Source organism: Oncorhynchus masou, chromosome 16 (assembly GCF_036934945.1).
Source record: "Oncorhynchus masou masou isolate Uvic2021 chromosome 16, UVic_Omas_1.1, whole genome shotgun sequence".
In the NCBI taxonomy this organism is placed as follows: domain Eukaryota; kingdom Metazoa; phylum Chordata; class Actinopteri; order Salmoniformes; family Salmonidae; genus Oncorhynchus; species Oncorhynchus masou.
In genome coordinates this window covers 26,620,660-26,637,565 of record NC_088227.1, presented here as the reverse complement: position 1 = coordinate 26,637,565, position 16,906 = coordinate 26,620,660, and the positions used below count along the sequence as shown (strand labels likewise).

Genomic DNA, 16,906 nt, shown 5'->3' with positions numbered 1-16,906 from the left:
TCAGCTACTGCTGTGTTCACTGGATCCAGACATATAAACTCAGCTACTGCTGTGTTCACTGGATCCAGACATATAAACTCAGCTACTGCTGTGTTCACTGGATCCAGACATATAAACTCAGCTACTGCTGTGTTCACTGGATCCAGACATATAAACCCAGCTACTGCTGTGTTCACTGGATCCAGACCTATAAACTCAGCTACTGCTGTGTTCACTGGATCCAGACATATAAACTCAGCTACTGCTGTGTTCACTGGATCCAGACATATAAACTAAGCTACTGCTCTGTTCACTGGATCCAGACATATAAACTCAGCTACTGCTGTGTTCAATCGTTGGCCATCTTTTGAGTTCAATGTCATTACATTTAAAAATGTGTATTTACATGGTTTTTATAGACTGCCATGAATGCAATAATTAATCAATTATACTATCATACAAGCAATTTGACTTTGGTAAAAACAATCTAACTACAAACCAACAATGATAATAATTTATTTGAATGGTGAATCTTTATGATAAACTAGATGTAGGTCTATTCACAATACAAGTGAATACATATTATTCAATAGGGGTGTGTGCATGCATTGAGTTATTGAGCTTGTTTTAGTTGGTTTCATGGAGCTACAGATGACAAACAATCCCTCCCATTTGGACTTATTTTACTGGCAACTGCTAGGATTATTTTATTGTACTGATTAACAACATTTGCATAAAAGAAGCAATCTCTTATTTTATAAAGGTGTGCACTGTCTCTAAGAAAGTAATGACGTCATTCACTGAGGCAGAACATGGCGGTGTAATCTGCCTTTGGCTATGTAATCTAGTGAAAACCAGACTGGAGGCGAGGGAGACTAAGAAGTTAATTAGTTTTTGGTGGCGAGGGAGACACAGTGAATTAATAAAGTTTTCGGTGACAATCAGCTTTGAAATCAGCATTTTTTACGTTATAGTTTGCATATGATCACAAATAAAGTACCAGGGTAGTGAATTGATGTTTTCTTCAGCTGTAAGCTGGCAAGGAAAGTTAGCCTACAATTGATGCTGGAAGCTACCTGTATTGTCTTGCATTGTAAAAGTGTTCAAGCCTGTCTGGACATTGTTTTGCAAACAGTAAGGAACCGTTTCAATATTTCTACATGCCATTATTCAAGTGTGTTAACCCTATCAGTCCCAAGCCCTCAGCAAAAATCGGCTTTTCATTTATCTGACTATAATTTATCTGCATTTCCAGCCCTTATATTTAGCCTCACAATGAAGTAGTTTACCATGTTCTTGGCTGTGTGTTCTTGGCTGTGTGTTCTTGGCTGTGTGTTCTTGGCTGTGTGTTCTTGGCTGTGTGTTCTTGGCTGTGTGTTCTTGGCTGTGTGTTCTTGGCTGTGTGTTCTTGGCTGTGTGTTCTTGGCTGTGTGTTTTTGGCTGTGTGTGTTTTTGTGACTAGGCTCTGACCTAACATAAACATATGGTGTGCTTTCGCTGTAAAGCCTTTTGGAAATTGGACACGATGTGTAGATTAACAAGAAGTTAAGCTTTAATTTGGTGTATTGCACTTGTGAATGTATGAAAGTTACATATTTCTCAAAAAAAATATTTTGAAAGTTAGCGGAACCCCTAGCCGTAAGAAGTTTAACCAATAATTTGTCATCAAAGTCAGTGCTGAGTGCCCTTCTCTCTGCATGGTGAACGTCAGTAGTTAACATGTTCTCTGAACAATAGCGTTATCCTTTCGGAAAAGCTGACCACGACTCCATTTTGTTGCTCCCTGCCTACAGACAGAAACTAAAACAAGAAGCTCCCGTGCTCAGTTCTGTTCAATGCTGGTCCGATCAGTCTGATTCCACACTGCAAGACTGCTTCGATCACGTGGACTGGGATATGTTCCGCATTACTTCCAACAACACTGACGAATATGCTGATTCAGTGAGCGAGTTCATTAGAAAGTGCATTGACGATGTCGTTCCCACAGCAACGATTAAAACATTCCCAAACCAGAAACCGTGGATTGATGGCAGCATTCGCGTGAAACTGAAAGCGCAAACCACTGCTTTTAACCAGGGCAAGGTGACCGGAAACATGACCGAATACAAACAGTGTAGCTATTCCCTCCGCATGGCAATCAAACAAGCTAAGCGTCAGTATAGCGAAAAAGTAGAGTCACAATTCAACGGCTCAGACACAAGAGGTACAGCCAATCACGGATTACAAAAGGAAAACCAGCCCTGTCACGGACCAGGATGTATTGCTCCCAGGCAGACTAACTTTTTTGCTCGCTTTGAGGACAATACAGTGCCACTGACACGGCCCGCAACCAAAACCTGCGGACTCTCCTTCACTGCAGCCGAGTAAAACATTTAAATGTGTTAACCCTCGCAAGGCTACAGGCTCAGACGGCATCCCCAGCCGCGTCTTCAGAGCATGCGCAGACCAGCTGGCTGGTGTGTTTACGGACATATTCAATCAATCCTTATCCCAGTCTGTTGTTCCCACATGCTTCCAGAGGGCCACTATTGTCCCTGTTCCCAAGAAAGCTACGGTAACTGAGCTAAACGACTACCTCCCCGTAGCACACACTTCCGTCATCATGAAGTGCTTTGAGAGACTAGTCAAGGACCATATCACCTCCACCCTACCTGACACCCTAGACCCACTCCAATTTGCTTACTGCCCAAATAGGTCCACAGACGATGCAATCTCAACCACACTGCACACTGCCCTAACCCATCTGGACAAGAGGAATACCTATGTGAGAATGCTGTTCATCGACTACAGTTCAGCATTTAACACCATAGTACCCTCCAAACTTGTCATCAAGCTCGAGACCCCGGGTATCGACCCCGCCCTGTGCAACTGGGTACTAGACTTCCTGACGGGCCGCCCCCAGGTGGTGAGGATAGGTAGCAACATCTCCACCCCGCTGATCCTCAACACTGGGTCCCCACAAGGGTGCGTTCTGAGCCCTCTCCTGTACTCCCTGTTCAACCACGACTGCGTGGCCACGCACGCCTCCAACTCAATAATCAAGTTTACGGATGACACTACAGTGTTAGGCTTGATTACCAACAATGACGAGACGGCCTACAGGGAGGAGGTGAGGGCCCCCGGAGTGTGGTGTCAGGAAAATAACCTCACACTCAACGTCAACAAAACAAAGGAGATGATTGTGGACTTCAGGAAACAGCAGAGGGAGCACCCCCATATCCACATCGATGGGACAATAGTGGAGAGGGTAGTAAGTTTTAATTTCCTCGGCGTACACATCACGGACAAACTGAATTGGTCCACCCACACAGACAGCGTCGTGAAGAAGGCGCAGCAGCGCCTATTCAACCTCAGGAATTCGGCTTGTCACCAAAAGCACTCACAAACTTCTACAGATGCACAATCGAGAGGATCCTGTCGGGTTGTATCACCGCCTGGTACGGCAACTGCTCCGCCCACATCCGTAAAGCACTCCAGAGGGTAGTGAGGTCTGCACAACGCATCACCGGGGGCAAACTACCCGCTCTCCAGGACACCTACACCACCCGATGTCACAGGAAGGCCATAAAGATCATCAAGGACAACAACCACCCGAGCCACTGCCTGTTCACCCCACTATCATCCAGAAGGTGAGGTCGGTACTGCTGCATCAAAGCAGGGACCGAGAGACTGAAAAACAGCTTCTATCTCAATGCCATCAGACTGTTAAACAGCCACCATTAACATCGAGTGGCTGCTGCCAACACACTGACTCAACTCCAGCCACTTTAATGATGGGAATTGATGGGAATTGATGTCAAATATATCACTAGCCACTTTAAACAATGCTACTTAATATAATGTTTACATACCCTACATTACTCATCTCATATGTATACGTATATACTGTACTCTATCATCTACTGCATCTTTATGTAATACATGTATCACTAGCCACTTTAAACTATGCCACTTTGTTTACATACCCTACATTACTCATCTCATATGTATATACTGTACTCGATACCATCTACTGCATCTTGCCTATGCCGCTCGGTACCATCACTCATTAATATATCTTTATGTACATATTCTTTATCCCTTTACACGTGTGTGTATAAGGTAGTAGTTTTGAAATTGTTAGGTTAGATTACTCGTTGGTTATTACTGCATTGTCGGAACTAGAAGCACACGCATTTTACTACGCTCGCATTAACATCTGCTAACCGTGTGTATGTAACAAATACATTTGATTTGATATTTGGTCAAATTAAATTCTCTCGTTTTTACTAAGAACAGCAGCTAACTGATTGGGCGGCTCAGCAGAGAGGGCTTTACTATTTTTAGGCAGTGGAATTACTTGAGCTTCCTTCCATGCCTGTGGACACACTCCTTTAGGTTTTGGTTCAATATATAGCAAATAGGAGTGGTAATACCTTCTGCTACTATTCTCAATAGTTTCCTATTAAGGTTGTCTATATCTGGTGGGTTATCTTCATTGATGGATAACAATAGTTATCTCTCCCGCACTAATGACCAAATTCAAAACTGTGATCTCTTTCATTATTAGATCTTTTATACAAAAATATATGTTCACTGTTCAATGTTGTCATTTCACTGATCTTTCTTATCTCTTAGATATAGGACAGACACTTCAGAACAAACTTGCTTTAGGTTTTCTTCATGCTTAACAGTTTCCCGTGTGTATCAAGAATGGTCCACCACCCAAAGGAAATTCAGCCAACTTGACACAACTGTGGGAAGGAAGCATTGGCGTCAACATGGGCCAGCATCCCTGTGGAACGCTTTCGACACCTTGTAGAGTCATGCCCCGATGAATTGAGGCTGTTCTGGGGTCAAAAGGTAGGGGGGGTGCAACTCAATATTAGGAAGGTGTTCCCAATGGTCGTTATACTCAGTAATATTAATATGGACTATTCTTAGCCCTTTCCCGGGTAGCTTATCGGAGAAAGACAGATGTAAAAAATATTGTTTATATCAGGCAGTGAGTGTCAGTTGGTTTATGTGTGTGATGTTGGTCTGAAGCTACTGACCTGGAATCTTGGCTCTTTCCCTCCTCCCAGGCTTTTGGGAGGGAGGGTGGGAAAATGAGCTTGTCGTAACGTAGGCTTGTCATTGCGGAGGTCAACAATGCCCCCACGCTTTCATAGCTGGGATAAGTTCTTTCCACCTCTTGCGCACGGCTTCAGCGAAGTCCTCGTTGATGAAGGTGTTGGTTGCTCTCAAATTCTTGGCTGTCTCCAGAACAGCCATCTTGTCCTTGAACCTTAAACGAACTACTGTCAGCCTGGGTCTGCCACCTGGGCGGGTTACATGTTTTTCAGTCCTGTGAGTACGCTCCACCTCAATGATCCATCTGCAGCTTTTCTCTGATCATTTTTCTCACTTTCTCCTCAGACTCTGTCCAGGTCTCATGAGGAGACTCTGGTATGCCATCCACGACAATGTTATTCCTTCTGGATTATCCCTCTAGATCAGGGATCATCAACTAGATTTCTTGAGGGAATGAGCAGGGGGACAGAAAATAATTACAAATAATTTGTAGACTGCACAGGAGGTTGGTGGTGCCTTAATTCATTGGGGAGAACAGGCAGGCTCGTGGTAATGGCTGGAGCAGAACAGGTGCAATAGTATCAAATACATCAAACACATGGTTACCATGTGTCTGATGCCTTTTCATTCGCTCTGTTCCAGCCATTTATTGTGAGCCGTCCTCTCCTGAGCAGCCTCCACTGATAGATTCCAAATTGATCGCAAGAAACCCAAACAGATATAACGTTTGACTAAAACATCATCATTTCAAATCTTGCTTACATTTGTATATGATCACATATATCTCTCCTTTATACGCAAGAATACATTGGAACAGATTTCAAAAATTAAAATCACTTGGAGCTGATTTGCTGGTGTTTTTACAGTCTTATAGCCAACTATAAAAAAACAATATATATAACAGTTGTTTTTTGCTCAGGGAACTTTGGGGACCAAATAAAATCATCCGTGGGCTGAATGGCCACCAGTTGGGGAACCTTGCGCTTGTCATTTTCCCCAGTCGTCTGTAATAATGATTCACAGACAGTGCTGATGTCATCTCCCGTGGACTTAGTTTGTTGTCATCTTGCAGCACGTCTCTTTCAGGACATCCACCTCTCCCTGGGAGAACTGCAAACTGTTCTTTAGGTCTCGGACGATCTGATCAGAGGTTCATTCTTTTGTTAGTTGAGTCCACCAGTATTTTGACAAAGCTCTTTAAGCCATTGTAACAATAGCTTGTAGGCATCTTTTTGTTGATTCCAGCAAGCACAGCACATCGTGCCAATGAAAACCGCAACAAACAGCAAGGATTTAAACAGCCACAAGCCAGAGGCTATCTGCAGTCCCAGCCACAAGGGCTAAATGCATCATGGGCTGTGTTCAAACTGTCAAGGAATTCTGGCTAGCATGATAGCTAGCAGTTAGGCAGGCTGCTTTGCCAAGCAGCAGCTCTTCAGACTTGTAGGGTTTGGCACTGTCCCAGCAACTTAGGCTAACTGTGTTGCGGGACCCAAATGAAACGATTAGCTCTCCCTCGTTCCGTATTCGACATGCGTCGCTCTATGAAGCATGATTGTTTGCGTGAGTGGAGAGCTAACAATGCTGCCCAGACAGCTCTAGCAATGAATGAGTGATGGCCGAGATCCTTTTAACGCGTACATTTTGATATCCGCACTTGCTTCGCCCTTATGTTGGTGTTAGCAAGCGGCCTATATAGTGCTAGGTATCAACAGCCAATCCAGTTCTGGCTGGAAACTATAGTAAGCTTCGATTGGTCAATAGCAACTCGATGCCACGGTGTATGCGACAAAAGTTCAGCTTTCCCTGTTCACGCTCCCTTGTTTAATCTTCCCAACGTGCTCAATGGATTTCCAGTGGAAGTGGAAGGCATTTTGCTCTTGGGGCTATGAAGTGGCTGCACTGATAGGCGGCGTTGATCCTCTCTATCATGTGAGACACTTTTGAGAATGTTGAGTATTTTAGTGAATTGCACACTCATTAGGAGTCCTCCCAGGGGCTTTAGGAGTGTAATGTGGGAGATGGAGGGGTTTGTTATGGTGGAGAAAAGACGCTGGGCCAACCAGAGGCTTTACTGTCCCCCCCACCCCCTGTGACAGCTCAGATGGTAGGATTAGGGAGAGCTCAACCACCAATCTCAGTTGAATTAGGCAGAAATAAACATGGAGTCACATCACTGACACAAAGATGGGGAGGGAGGGTAAGCTGGGGGATTTGGAACTACAGACGGACTCCTTGTTAGTCACACACAAACACAGCACATACACTCCGTTGTTGCCCTTTTGTGCGCACACACATACACAGAGTGAAGAGCTCTCTAGGTGGTTGGCTGTCAACAGCTGAGGTATATTAGTTGGGGATGTGGAGACTGAGTGTATGGGCTGTGCTGGGCTTGGTTTAGAATCAATACAATGCAACACACACACACACGAGAGAGTTAGTGCTAACCTTCCCCTTGTGGCTACAGTCTCTGCACCCCCTTATGGATCCATTAGACAAGACACTAGTGAGGGGGTAAGATAAAAACCAGGCACAATTTCATTAGTGCACACTGTAGCAAAACAGTGCAATTTTGCAATGGCAAATGACCATTTCCCATTGGACAAATCCACATAGTCCCTTCCTATTTCAACCCGTTTTCTTACGTTTGATGAGTAAATTAATACGACCCAGGCCTGGTGAATTAGGACTGACTGGGACAGGTAAAGGTATTCAGAAACAACTGCAGCTTCATTATGGGCTTCATTAACATACTGGGAGGAAAGAACAGCAGTCCACTCCAAACTATCTGCTTTGTTCTCTCTTTCCCAGCCATGCAGACACATTGAGTTATTTTTAGAGTTCTGAGGGGGGATTTGATGCATTTTGTTTGTGTTTAGAGAGTTAGTTTGGCCTGACTCAGTTCTGCTGTGGACATCAGGCAGGGCTTGCTCGGGGGGCCCTTTTGGTGTGTGTGTGTTTTAATCCTACGACTGTCTTCAGGTACAGTAGTTGACTCATGCTTCATGCATTGTAAGTTAGTTGTTTCCTGTAATTCACTCTGGTTTAGGGATGGAGGGTGTCCTTTTCCTTCTGGCCCTGGTTAGGTATAAGTCTAGCTGGTGTTTATGGGATAGAGCTGTATAGCGCCGTGGCTCTAAACCAGTCCAGCTGTGTGCTATCTGAGAAAGGAAGAGAGGAGGGAGAGATGGCCTCAGTCCAGATAGATAGCCTCCCACTGAGAGTGAGGAGGATCAACTCTTACGCGGTCAACACACCCTCAACACAACAACATTATTCACAGTCATACACAATCTTCAGCCTGTCGCTGGTGTCTCTGTCACGGACACTCATCCAGTTAGATCTGCCAGCTGCTCTGTTCACGACAGTGTGTGAGAAGACCATAGAGTTGGATGACGCCATGAAGACCCTAGAACAAAATGCATGATTTACCTCCATTTCACTATCAAACTCAGAGAGGGCAGGGTTGAGAAAGTAGGGAGATGGGAAAAAGAACGCAGAAAGGGAGAGAGTGGGTTTAATTGGATGCTCTTGGAACAGTGTTTAAGCAAACGTGGTATGGAAATTCATACCATACCACTTACATATACTGTGCTTTCAGAAAGTATTCAGAGCCCTTGACTTTAAAATCTAGTCAACTGTAACTAGGCCACTCAGGAACATTCAACGTTGGCTTGGTAAGCAACTCCAGAATATGTTTGGCTTTTTAGGTTGTTGTCCTGCTGAAAGGTGAATTCATCTCCCATTGTCTGGTGGAAAGTTAACTGAACCAGGTTTACCTCTAGGTTTTTGCATGTACTTATCTCTGTTCTGTTTCTTTTCATCCCAAAAAAACTATGTTCAATTCTTACTTCTTACAATAGTGCCTTATTGCAAACTAAAATATTCCATGTTTTGGAATATTTTTATTCTGTACCAGCTTGCTTTTCACATTTGTCAATTAGGTTAGTATTGTGGAGTAACTACAATGTTGTTGATCCATCCTCTGTTTTCTCCTATCACAACCATTAAACTCTAACTGGTTTAAAGTCACCATTGGCCTCATAGTGAAATCCCTGAGCGGTTTCCTTCCTCTCCGGATACTGAGTTAGGAAGGACGCCTGTATTTTTGTAGTAACTGGGTGTATTGATACACCATTAAAAGTGTAATTCATAACTTCACCATGCTTAAATGAATATTCCATGTCTACTTTTGTTTTACCGCTCTACAAATAGGTGCCCTTTTTTGCGAGGCATTGGACAACCTTCCTGGTCTTTGTGGCTGAATCTGTGTTTGCCTTTCAGTGTTTGCCTGCGGGGTCTTAATGCTCGTTGTCAATACTGATGCCAGTCGTGTCATGGCTGACCTCTGGACTATTCTCGACCGTACCCTGACCATACTTTAACCGTTTCGTGACCGTGCTGCGTTTGTGTTTTACAGGGACATTCCCGTGGACTTCAAATACATCGCAGAGCCCAGTATGCACTCTATGCCTGCTGTAACGCTTTCACCCAATGGTGAGTGGATACACACACACGCGCACACACACACAGCTTTTTATTTGACCCATTCCCCTCCTTCATACCCTTCCCCTCCATCTCCCCCATTCTCTCTTCCCCATATCTCCCTCTGAGCTGTGTTCATATTTGTCCTGACATGAATTGTTTGTCATTAGTCTAAATAACAGATGACCTCTCACTGGGAGAGCAGCCCACTCCACTCGGTCCCCCACAGCAGCCCTAGCTGGGACTGCTCCGTATGGAGCTTTTCTTCCGCTCGACTCCTTATTTTCGCTCCAGTTTTACAAAAGAGAGCCCAGTTGTATTTATCCGTTTCTCATCCAGCTACAGCGGTTGGCATTTTGAGATAATGGCATCCCTTTATGTGGGTTTGTTTGGGAGGCACTTTGAAAGGGAGGACACACATGCACCCAAACAGTGGAGCGGGTGTACATGCAGTGGAGCACACACTGTTACTGAGTCCCAGTGTAGAGAGACAGGAGGGTTGTGAAGCTGACATCAAATCTGCGTCCCAAATTGCACCCTATTGAACAGGGCCCAAAGCAGTGCACTATATACAGAGAAAAGGGTGCCACTTGGGACCTAGCCCAAGTCAGCACACGGTCATCAAAAGTATTTTCATTCTTTCCAAAGTGATTGTCTTCATCTTTCTCTCTCAGGCGGTTACAGAGAAGAGCTGCTAGTGTCTACTGGGGTGGTCCACTCCCACGGGCCTGAATAACACAGACCATAATACCTAGCTTTCCATTCAGCTCAACCAACCTGTCTTGTATCACACGCTCAATCTGTTTTACGAGACATTTTTATAGTTTTATTCCGAGCCCCTTGATGCATTGGCTGCTTTTCACACTGTGAAAAAGGTTGATCAGAAAGGTGTTGTTTTGAAATAACTTGGTCAAGGCCCACTGCTCACTGGAGAAGTACTGTACCTGCAGGGTCAACCCCTAACATCAGCATGCTCTAACTAAAACTCAGAACTCAAATGTTATTGTATTTTCTCCCACTTTAGGTAAGTGGCTGGCCTGCCAGTCCATGGACAATCAGATCCTGATATTTGGAGCCCAGAACCGTTTCCGTCTGAACAAGAAGAAGATCTTCAAGGGCCACATGGTGGCTGGCTACGCCTGCCAGGTGGACTTCTCCCCAGACATGAGGTAAGACAAATCCATCCTATACAGTACAAAAGCTAGCAAAATGGTTTGAAATGGAAACAAGGTGTTTTTTATTATTCATTTTAAAAAATGACCACAGAAACCATACATAGACAGAATGCAATAGATAGATGCACACAAATTCCAACAAACATCAATGACCTCACACCTGCTCAAACTCACGTTTCTACCACTTCCATACCTGTTACGTTTCTCACTCCAACATTCCCTCTCATTCTTCATACTTGGGTGTTTCCAGTGCATATAACACTGTCATATGGCCTCATTGTGCTATTCTATTTCTCTCTGTAGCCCAAATTTGTTCAATATTTAAATAATAATGCTGTCTTAACGATGGAGGATCATTTGATTTCCAGTTTTTAAGTAGAAGTTCTTTCAAACTGATTGATGAGAAAAGTATGGCCCAACCCATTGGGTATTTCACTGTACCCTCATATGCCATGTCTTGAAATACGCAGATAGATGGATTAAAAGTCATCTTAAATTGTAAAACTTCTGACAGCCAACTTCCCTCAACATTGCTCTGATGTCAAAGAAGATTTCAAATATACATTCCATGATATGAAACTTAAGTTGCATGTATTTGAAAATATCTAAATTGGTCAATCACTTTTTAATTCTGTGATGGAAATTATATTTTCTATTACCAAGTCAATTCCGTTTTCTATTACTTTAGTTTTCCATGTGGACCAATTTTGGTGAATTCGGAAAAGCTACCCATGGATCGTACCATAGGGGTGTGTTTTTGGGGAGTGATATTTGTTCTTGTGGAATCCCTGAGATTTTCTTCCATATTACAGTGTTCTTAACTAAGAAGTTGTTAATGTTCCTAGCTTTATCCTTAGAAAATAGACACGTGAAAAGATTTTCTGGGTGAGCATGAGCATCTTCAATATGAACCCATTGTTCCTCTTTAGTGCATTTAACTATATGTCACAAGTAAAAGCCTTGGGTGGAGAGTTGATACAATTCCAAGTCTGGAAGGTTAAAACCACCCTCAGACTTAGAAATTAGTTTTATTTGCCCATACAAAGTCATGTATGAGTATAATTTTTTTAGAATGACTTCGTTGGGGTAATTGGTGTTACCGAGAATAAATGTGTGAACTTATGAGGCCTGCCATTCAGAAGAGGTTTATTCGATGCCGTGAAAAAATATTTGCCCACATTCAAATTTTCTAGACTTTTGAATATTTTTGATACTGAATGATCTTCAACCAAAACCTAATATTAGATAAAGGGAACCCGAGTAAACAAATAACACCACAATTACATACTTATTTCATTAAAAAAAGTTATTTAACACCCAATGCCCCTGTGTGAAATTAATTGCCCTCTTACACTCAATAATTGGTTGTGCCACCTTTAGCTGCAATGACTCCAACCAAACACCTCCTGTAGTTGTTGATCAGTCTGTCACTTCGCTGTGGAGGAATTTTGTCCCACTCTTCCATACAGAACTGCTTTAACTCAGAGACATTTGTGGGTTTTCATGCATAAACTGTTTGTTTCAAGTCCTGCCACAACATCTCAATTGGGATTAGGTCTGGACTTTGACTAGTTCATTCCAAAACTTCAAATGTTGCATTTTAGCCATTTTCATGTAGACTTGATTGTGTTTTGGATCATTGTCTTGCTGCATGACCCAGCTGTGGACTGATGGCCTAGCATTCTCCTGTAGAATTATTTGACACAGAGCAGATTTCATGGTTCCTTCTATTAAGGCAAGTTGTCCAGGTCCTGAGGCAGCAAAGCATCCCAAAACCATCACAATAGCATAGCAAAACCATCACAAAGCATCCCAAAACCAACCACCAATATTGCAGTCAGAAAGTATTCATACCCCTTGACTTTTCCACATTTTGTTGTGTTAAAGCCTGAATTTAAAATTGATACAATTTAGATTTTGTCACACAATACCTCATAATGTCAAAGTGGAATTATATTTTTAGAAATTTGACAAATTAATTAAAAATTAAAAGCTGACATGTCTTGAGTCAGTAAGTATTCAACCCCTTTGTTATGGCAAGCCTAAATAAGTGCGCGATTAAAAATGTGCTTAACAAGTCACATGAGTTGCATGGACTCTCTGTGTGCAATAATAGTGTTTAGCATGATTTTCTGAATGACTCCCTCATCTCTGTACCCTACACGTACAACTTATCTGTTAGGTCCCTCAGTCAAGCAGTGAATTTCAACCACAAAGACCAGGGGGATGCCTCATAAAGAAGGGCACCTATTCGTAGATGGGTAAAAAAAAGAATAGACATTGCATATCCCTTTGAGCATGGTGCCGTTATTACACTTTGAATTGTGTATCAATACACCGGTTACTGTAATTTAATTATACCAATATGTTTTCATTAATTTAATTCCCTTAATCTATTTTATGAGAATTTGTAAGATTCTTGTTTGCATAAAATAGACAGAGACCAGTCTTTTCAATAATAGGTAACAGAATTTATTCTCAGAGCGCGCTGCCACGTTACCACAAGCAAGAGTTTATATACAGTAACATGAAGTCATTTCATTGCTTAACAGAATCCCCTTCTCTCGACCGGGACAAAGGGAACTTTAAAAGTGAATTCTGACCCCCCCTAGCACATACACAGGACACACAACACAACTGAATTTACTTTTTGACCCCTCAACATTATCGATCACCACTTAGCTGACAGTTCTAATTAACAGAACCTAGGAATGCACTCATTGTCTTATCTAAAACACCCCAGAGCTAAGTTTCGTCAGTTCAACCATAGTTTAACTTCCTTATCTGTTTACTTAATCCACAGACCATTCCTTTCTTCCTGTTCATTAACTTTAATTACTCCTTGTCCGTGTCACACAATCCCTTCTTATGAACTCATATTCTTAATCAGATATAATAAAACAGAGTATAAGTTTACTTAGTTACAGTTCAATTTAAAACCATTTGTTCAGTCATTTAATCATCATTTTCCTAACAACACCCAAGAAAAAGATACAAGCGTCCTTCCGAACTCAGTTGCCAGAGAGGAAAAAAGCCCAGGGACTTCACCATGAGGCGAATGGTGACTTTTAAAATAGTTTGAGTTTAATGGCCGTGATAGAGAACTGAGGGCGGGTCAACAACATTGTAATTACTCCACAATACTAACCTAAATGACAGAGTGAAAATAATACAAATATTCCAAAATATGCATCCTATTTTGCAATAAGGCACTAAAGTAAAATTGCAAAACATATGGCAAAGAAATTAACTTTGTCCCGAGTACAAAGCATTATGTTTGGGGCAAATCCAACACATCACTGTACCACTCGTCATATTTTCAAGCATGGAGGTGGCTACGCCAAGTTATGGGTTATGGGTAGGGAGTTTTTGGAATAAGAAGAAATGGCATAAAGCTAAGCACAGGCAAAATCCTAGAGGAAAATCTGGTTCAGTCTGCTTCACCTTTCAGCAGGACAATAACCTAAAACACAAGGCCAAATATACACTGGAGTGTATACACCAAAATGACAGAATGTTCCTGAGTGTCCCAGTTAGATTTGACTTAAATGGGCAAGAAAATCTATGGCAAGAAAATGCCTGTCTACTTATGTAATCAAGATATTGTAATCAAGATATTTTAGTGTTTAGTTCATTATATATATATATATATTACACACACACACACACACACACACACACACACACACACACACACTCTCTAGGTGGGATATATATATATATCCCACCTAGTGTGTGTGTGTATATACACTGCTCAAAAAAATAAAGGAGACACTAAAATAACACATCCTAGATCTGAATGAATGAAATATTCTTATTTAATAGTTTTGTCTTTACATAGTTGAAGGCGCTGACAACAAAATCACACAAATGATCAATGGTAATCAAATTTATCAACCCATGGAGGTCTGGATTTGGAGTCACACTCAAAATTAAAGTGGAAAACCACACTACAGGCTGATCCAACTTTGATGTAATGTCCTTAAAACAATTCAAAATTAGGCTCAGTAGTGTGTGTGGCCTCCACGTGCCTGTATGACCTCCCTACAATGCCTGGGCATGCTCCTGATGAGGTGGCGGATGGTCTCCTGAGGGATCTCCTCCCAGACCTGGACTAAACATCCACCAACTCCTGGACAGTCTGTGGTGCAACGTGGCGTTGGTGGATGGAGCGAGACATGATGTCCCAGATGTGCTCAATTGGATTCAGGTCTGGGGAACCGGCGTGCCAGTCCATACCATCAATGCCTTCCTCTTGCAGGAACTGCTGACACACTCCAGCCACATGAGATCTAGCATTGTCTTGCATTAGGAGGAACCCAGGGCCAACCGCACCAGCATATGGTCTCACAAGGGGTTTGAGGATCTCATCTCGGTACAATAAATTATACAAATGTTCAAATTCTTCTTCCACTTTGCCATTTCACAGTATTTTATGTCGATTGTTGATGGGAAAAAAAAATCAATTTTAATCCCACCTTGTAACACAACAAAATGTGGAAAATGTTCTGGGGTTTGAATACTTTCTGAAGGCACGATCAGGAGATCGTCGGCAAATAAGTTTTTTTTTATATTCGTGTTTACTAATACCTGATGATAAGTTTGGGTCCTGTCCAATTCTTTCTGCAGTAGGTTCAATTGCCAGAGCAAAGTGGAGTGCGGGAGAGAAGACATCCCTGTCTTGTGCCCATTTCTAATGCAATTTCATCAGATATATTATTTGTGTATATTTTTGCTTTAGGATATTTATATAGTAGTTTTATGATGTATTATTTCAGCTGGAAAGTTGAAGGCTTCCAAAGTTTTGAATAGAAACGCAAACAAGATGTTCTTATTGGACAAATGCAGGTAGTCCCTCCCCGTTTTCTTCCATTTGGTTTCTAGTGAATACGACCTAGGGGTTCAGGGATCGGTTTCTCAGGGACATGACCCCCTAGTGGTTCACCTGGTGTTTGTCTGAATAGGATGTATGATACAGTAATGGTACAAGCCTTTCAAACAGAAGATGCACCCTTTCTTTAGTTTTCCAATTTAAAATGTACTTACTGGATTCAACCCAGGGGTTTATGTTAGCAAAGGGTTTTGAGGAAGATATTTTGGAAACTTCAGCGGGAGAGAGAAGGGGAGCGAGAAGTAGCATCCCCCAAGCAGGTAATATTGTGTTTATCTACAAACTGACTAATCTCTACTTCCTTCTGAAACCAGTCCTTCAGTCAGTTAGTGTTTCTGAAGACGTCCTGTACGTAAAGCACTAACCAGGCCATTTACAGGCACTAATTTTAGCACATACCCCAATTAAGAACCCACTCACCCCTATCAGCAGGTGCCTTCACTTCTCTCCTCTCTTAGTAACCATGGCAACAGCAAGTAACCCCTCCTTTGAGCAGAGACCCAAATTCACACCATCTCATGTGAAATGGAACATGAGTCATTTTTAGCAGGGAGCCTAACCTCCCTCTCTCTTTCTCCTCCCATCTCTCCATCTCTCTCTCCTGTAGCTATGTGGTGTCTGGCGATGCGGATGGGAAGCTGAATATCTGGGACTGGAAGACAACCAAGCTGTACCACCGGATCAAGGCCCATGATAAGGTGTGCATCAGTGCCTTGTGGCACCCCCACGAGACCTCCAAGGTCATCACCTGTGGCTGGGACGGATTGATCAAACTCTGGGACTAGAGACATGGGGTGGGGCTGCAAAGGGACTCCCTCTTTTTAGGGGGAGAGGTGGTCTTTCTGTTATGTACTTTCCCTAATTTAGCGGCAGTTTAAAAGCCATAGGGCTGGTATCTAGTCCTTTTGTAACAGTGTATATTTCTATCCCATCTGAAGAGAGGACCGCGACGTATACATAGAAAGATAAAACATTTCTCAGTGTGTTGTGTTTATAGGGTTCTCATCCCTCACATGCGCTCTCTTAATTTCATGTTTTCTGGCTTCTGTTTTAATCAGTGATGTCCTTATCATTCACACAAGATGTTTTATCTTGGAAAATATTCTGTTTTCCAATGTATGTCCCTTTGTGAAATTAAAATTTTTATAAACTTTGCCTGTCAAATTGCTTTCCTTTGGTCAAGTCATCTTATACTTCCATCTTTTGCCGTTGGTCAGATATTTCGTCAAGTTTATTAGGATTTCTTATTTTTAGTAATGGTTCCCTTCTCACCATTAAATCCACACAAACCCCTCTGAAGAGAGAAGTGTAGCCAAGTTGCTAT

General features: G+C 42.4%; 1 protein-coding gene across 1 annotated transcript in view; it reads left to right on the top strand.

Annotated features, from left to right (window-relative positions):
• The window catches only part of LOC135557760 (pre-mRNA-processing factor 17-like), a 39,232-nt gene extending 22,496 nt beyond the window's left edge, over positions 1–16,736 (top strand). The window contains exons 13-15 of the mRNA XM_064991343.1: positions 9,452–9,528; positions 10,541–10,685; positions 16,190–16,736. Of these exons, the coding sequence (XP_064847415.1) occupies positions 9,452–9,528; positions 10,541–10,685; positions 16,190–16,367 (400 nt within the window). The 3' untranslated portion in view covers positions 16,368–16,736. The remainder of the gene's footprint in view (positions 1–9,451; positions 9,529–10,540; positions 10,686–16,189) is intronic.
• Positions 16,737–16,906: the final 170 nt, after the last annotated feature.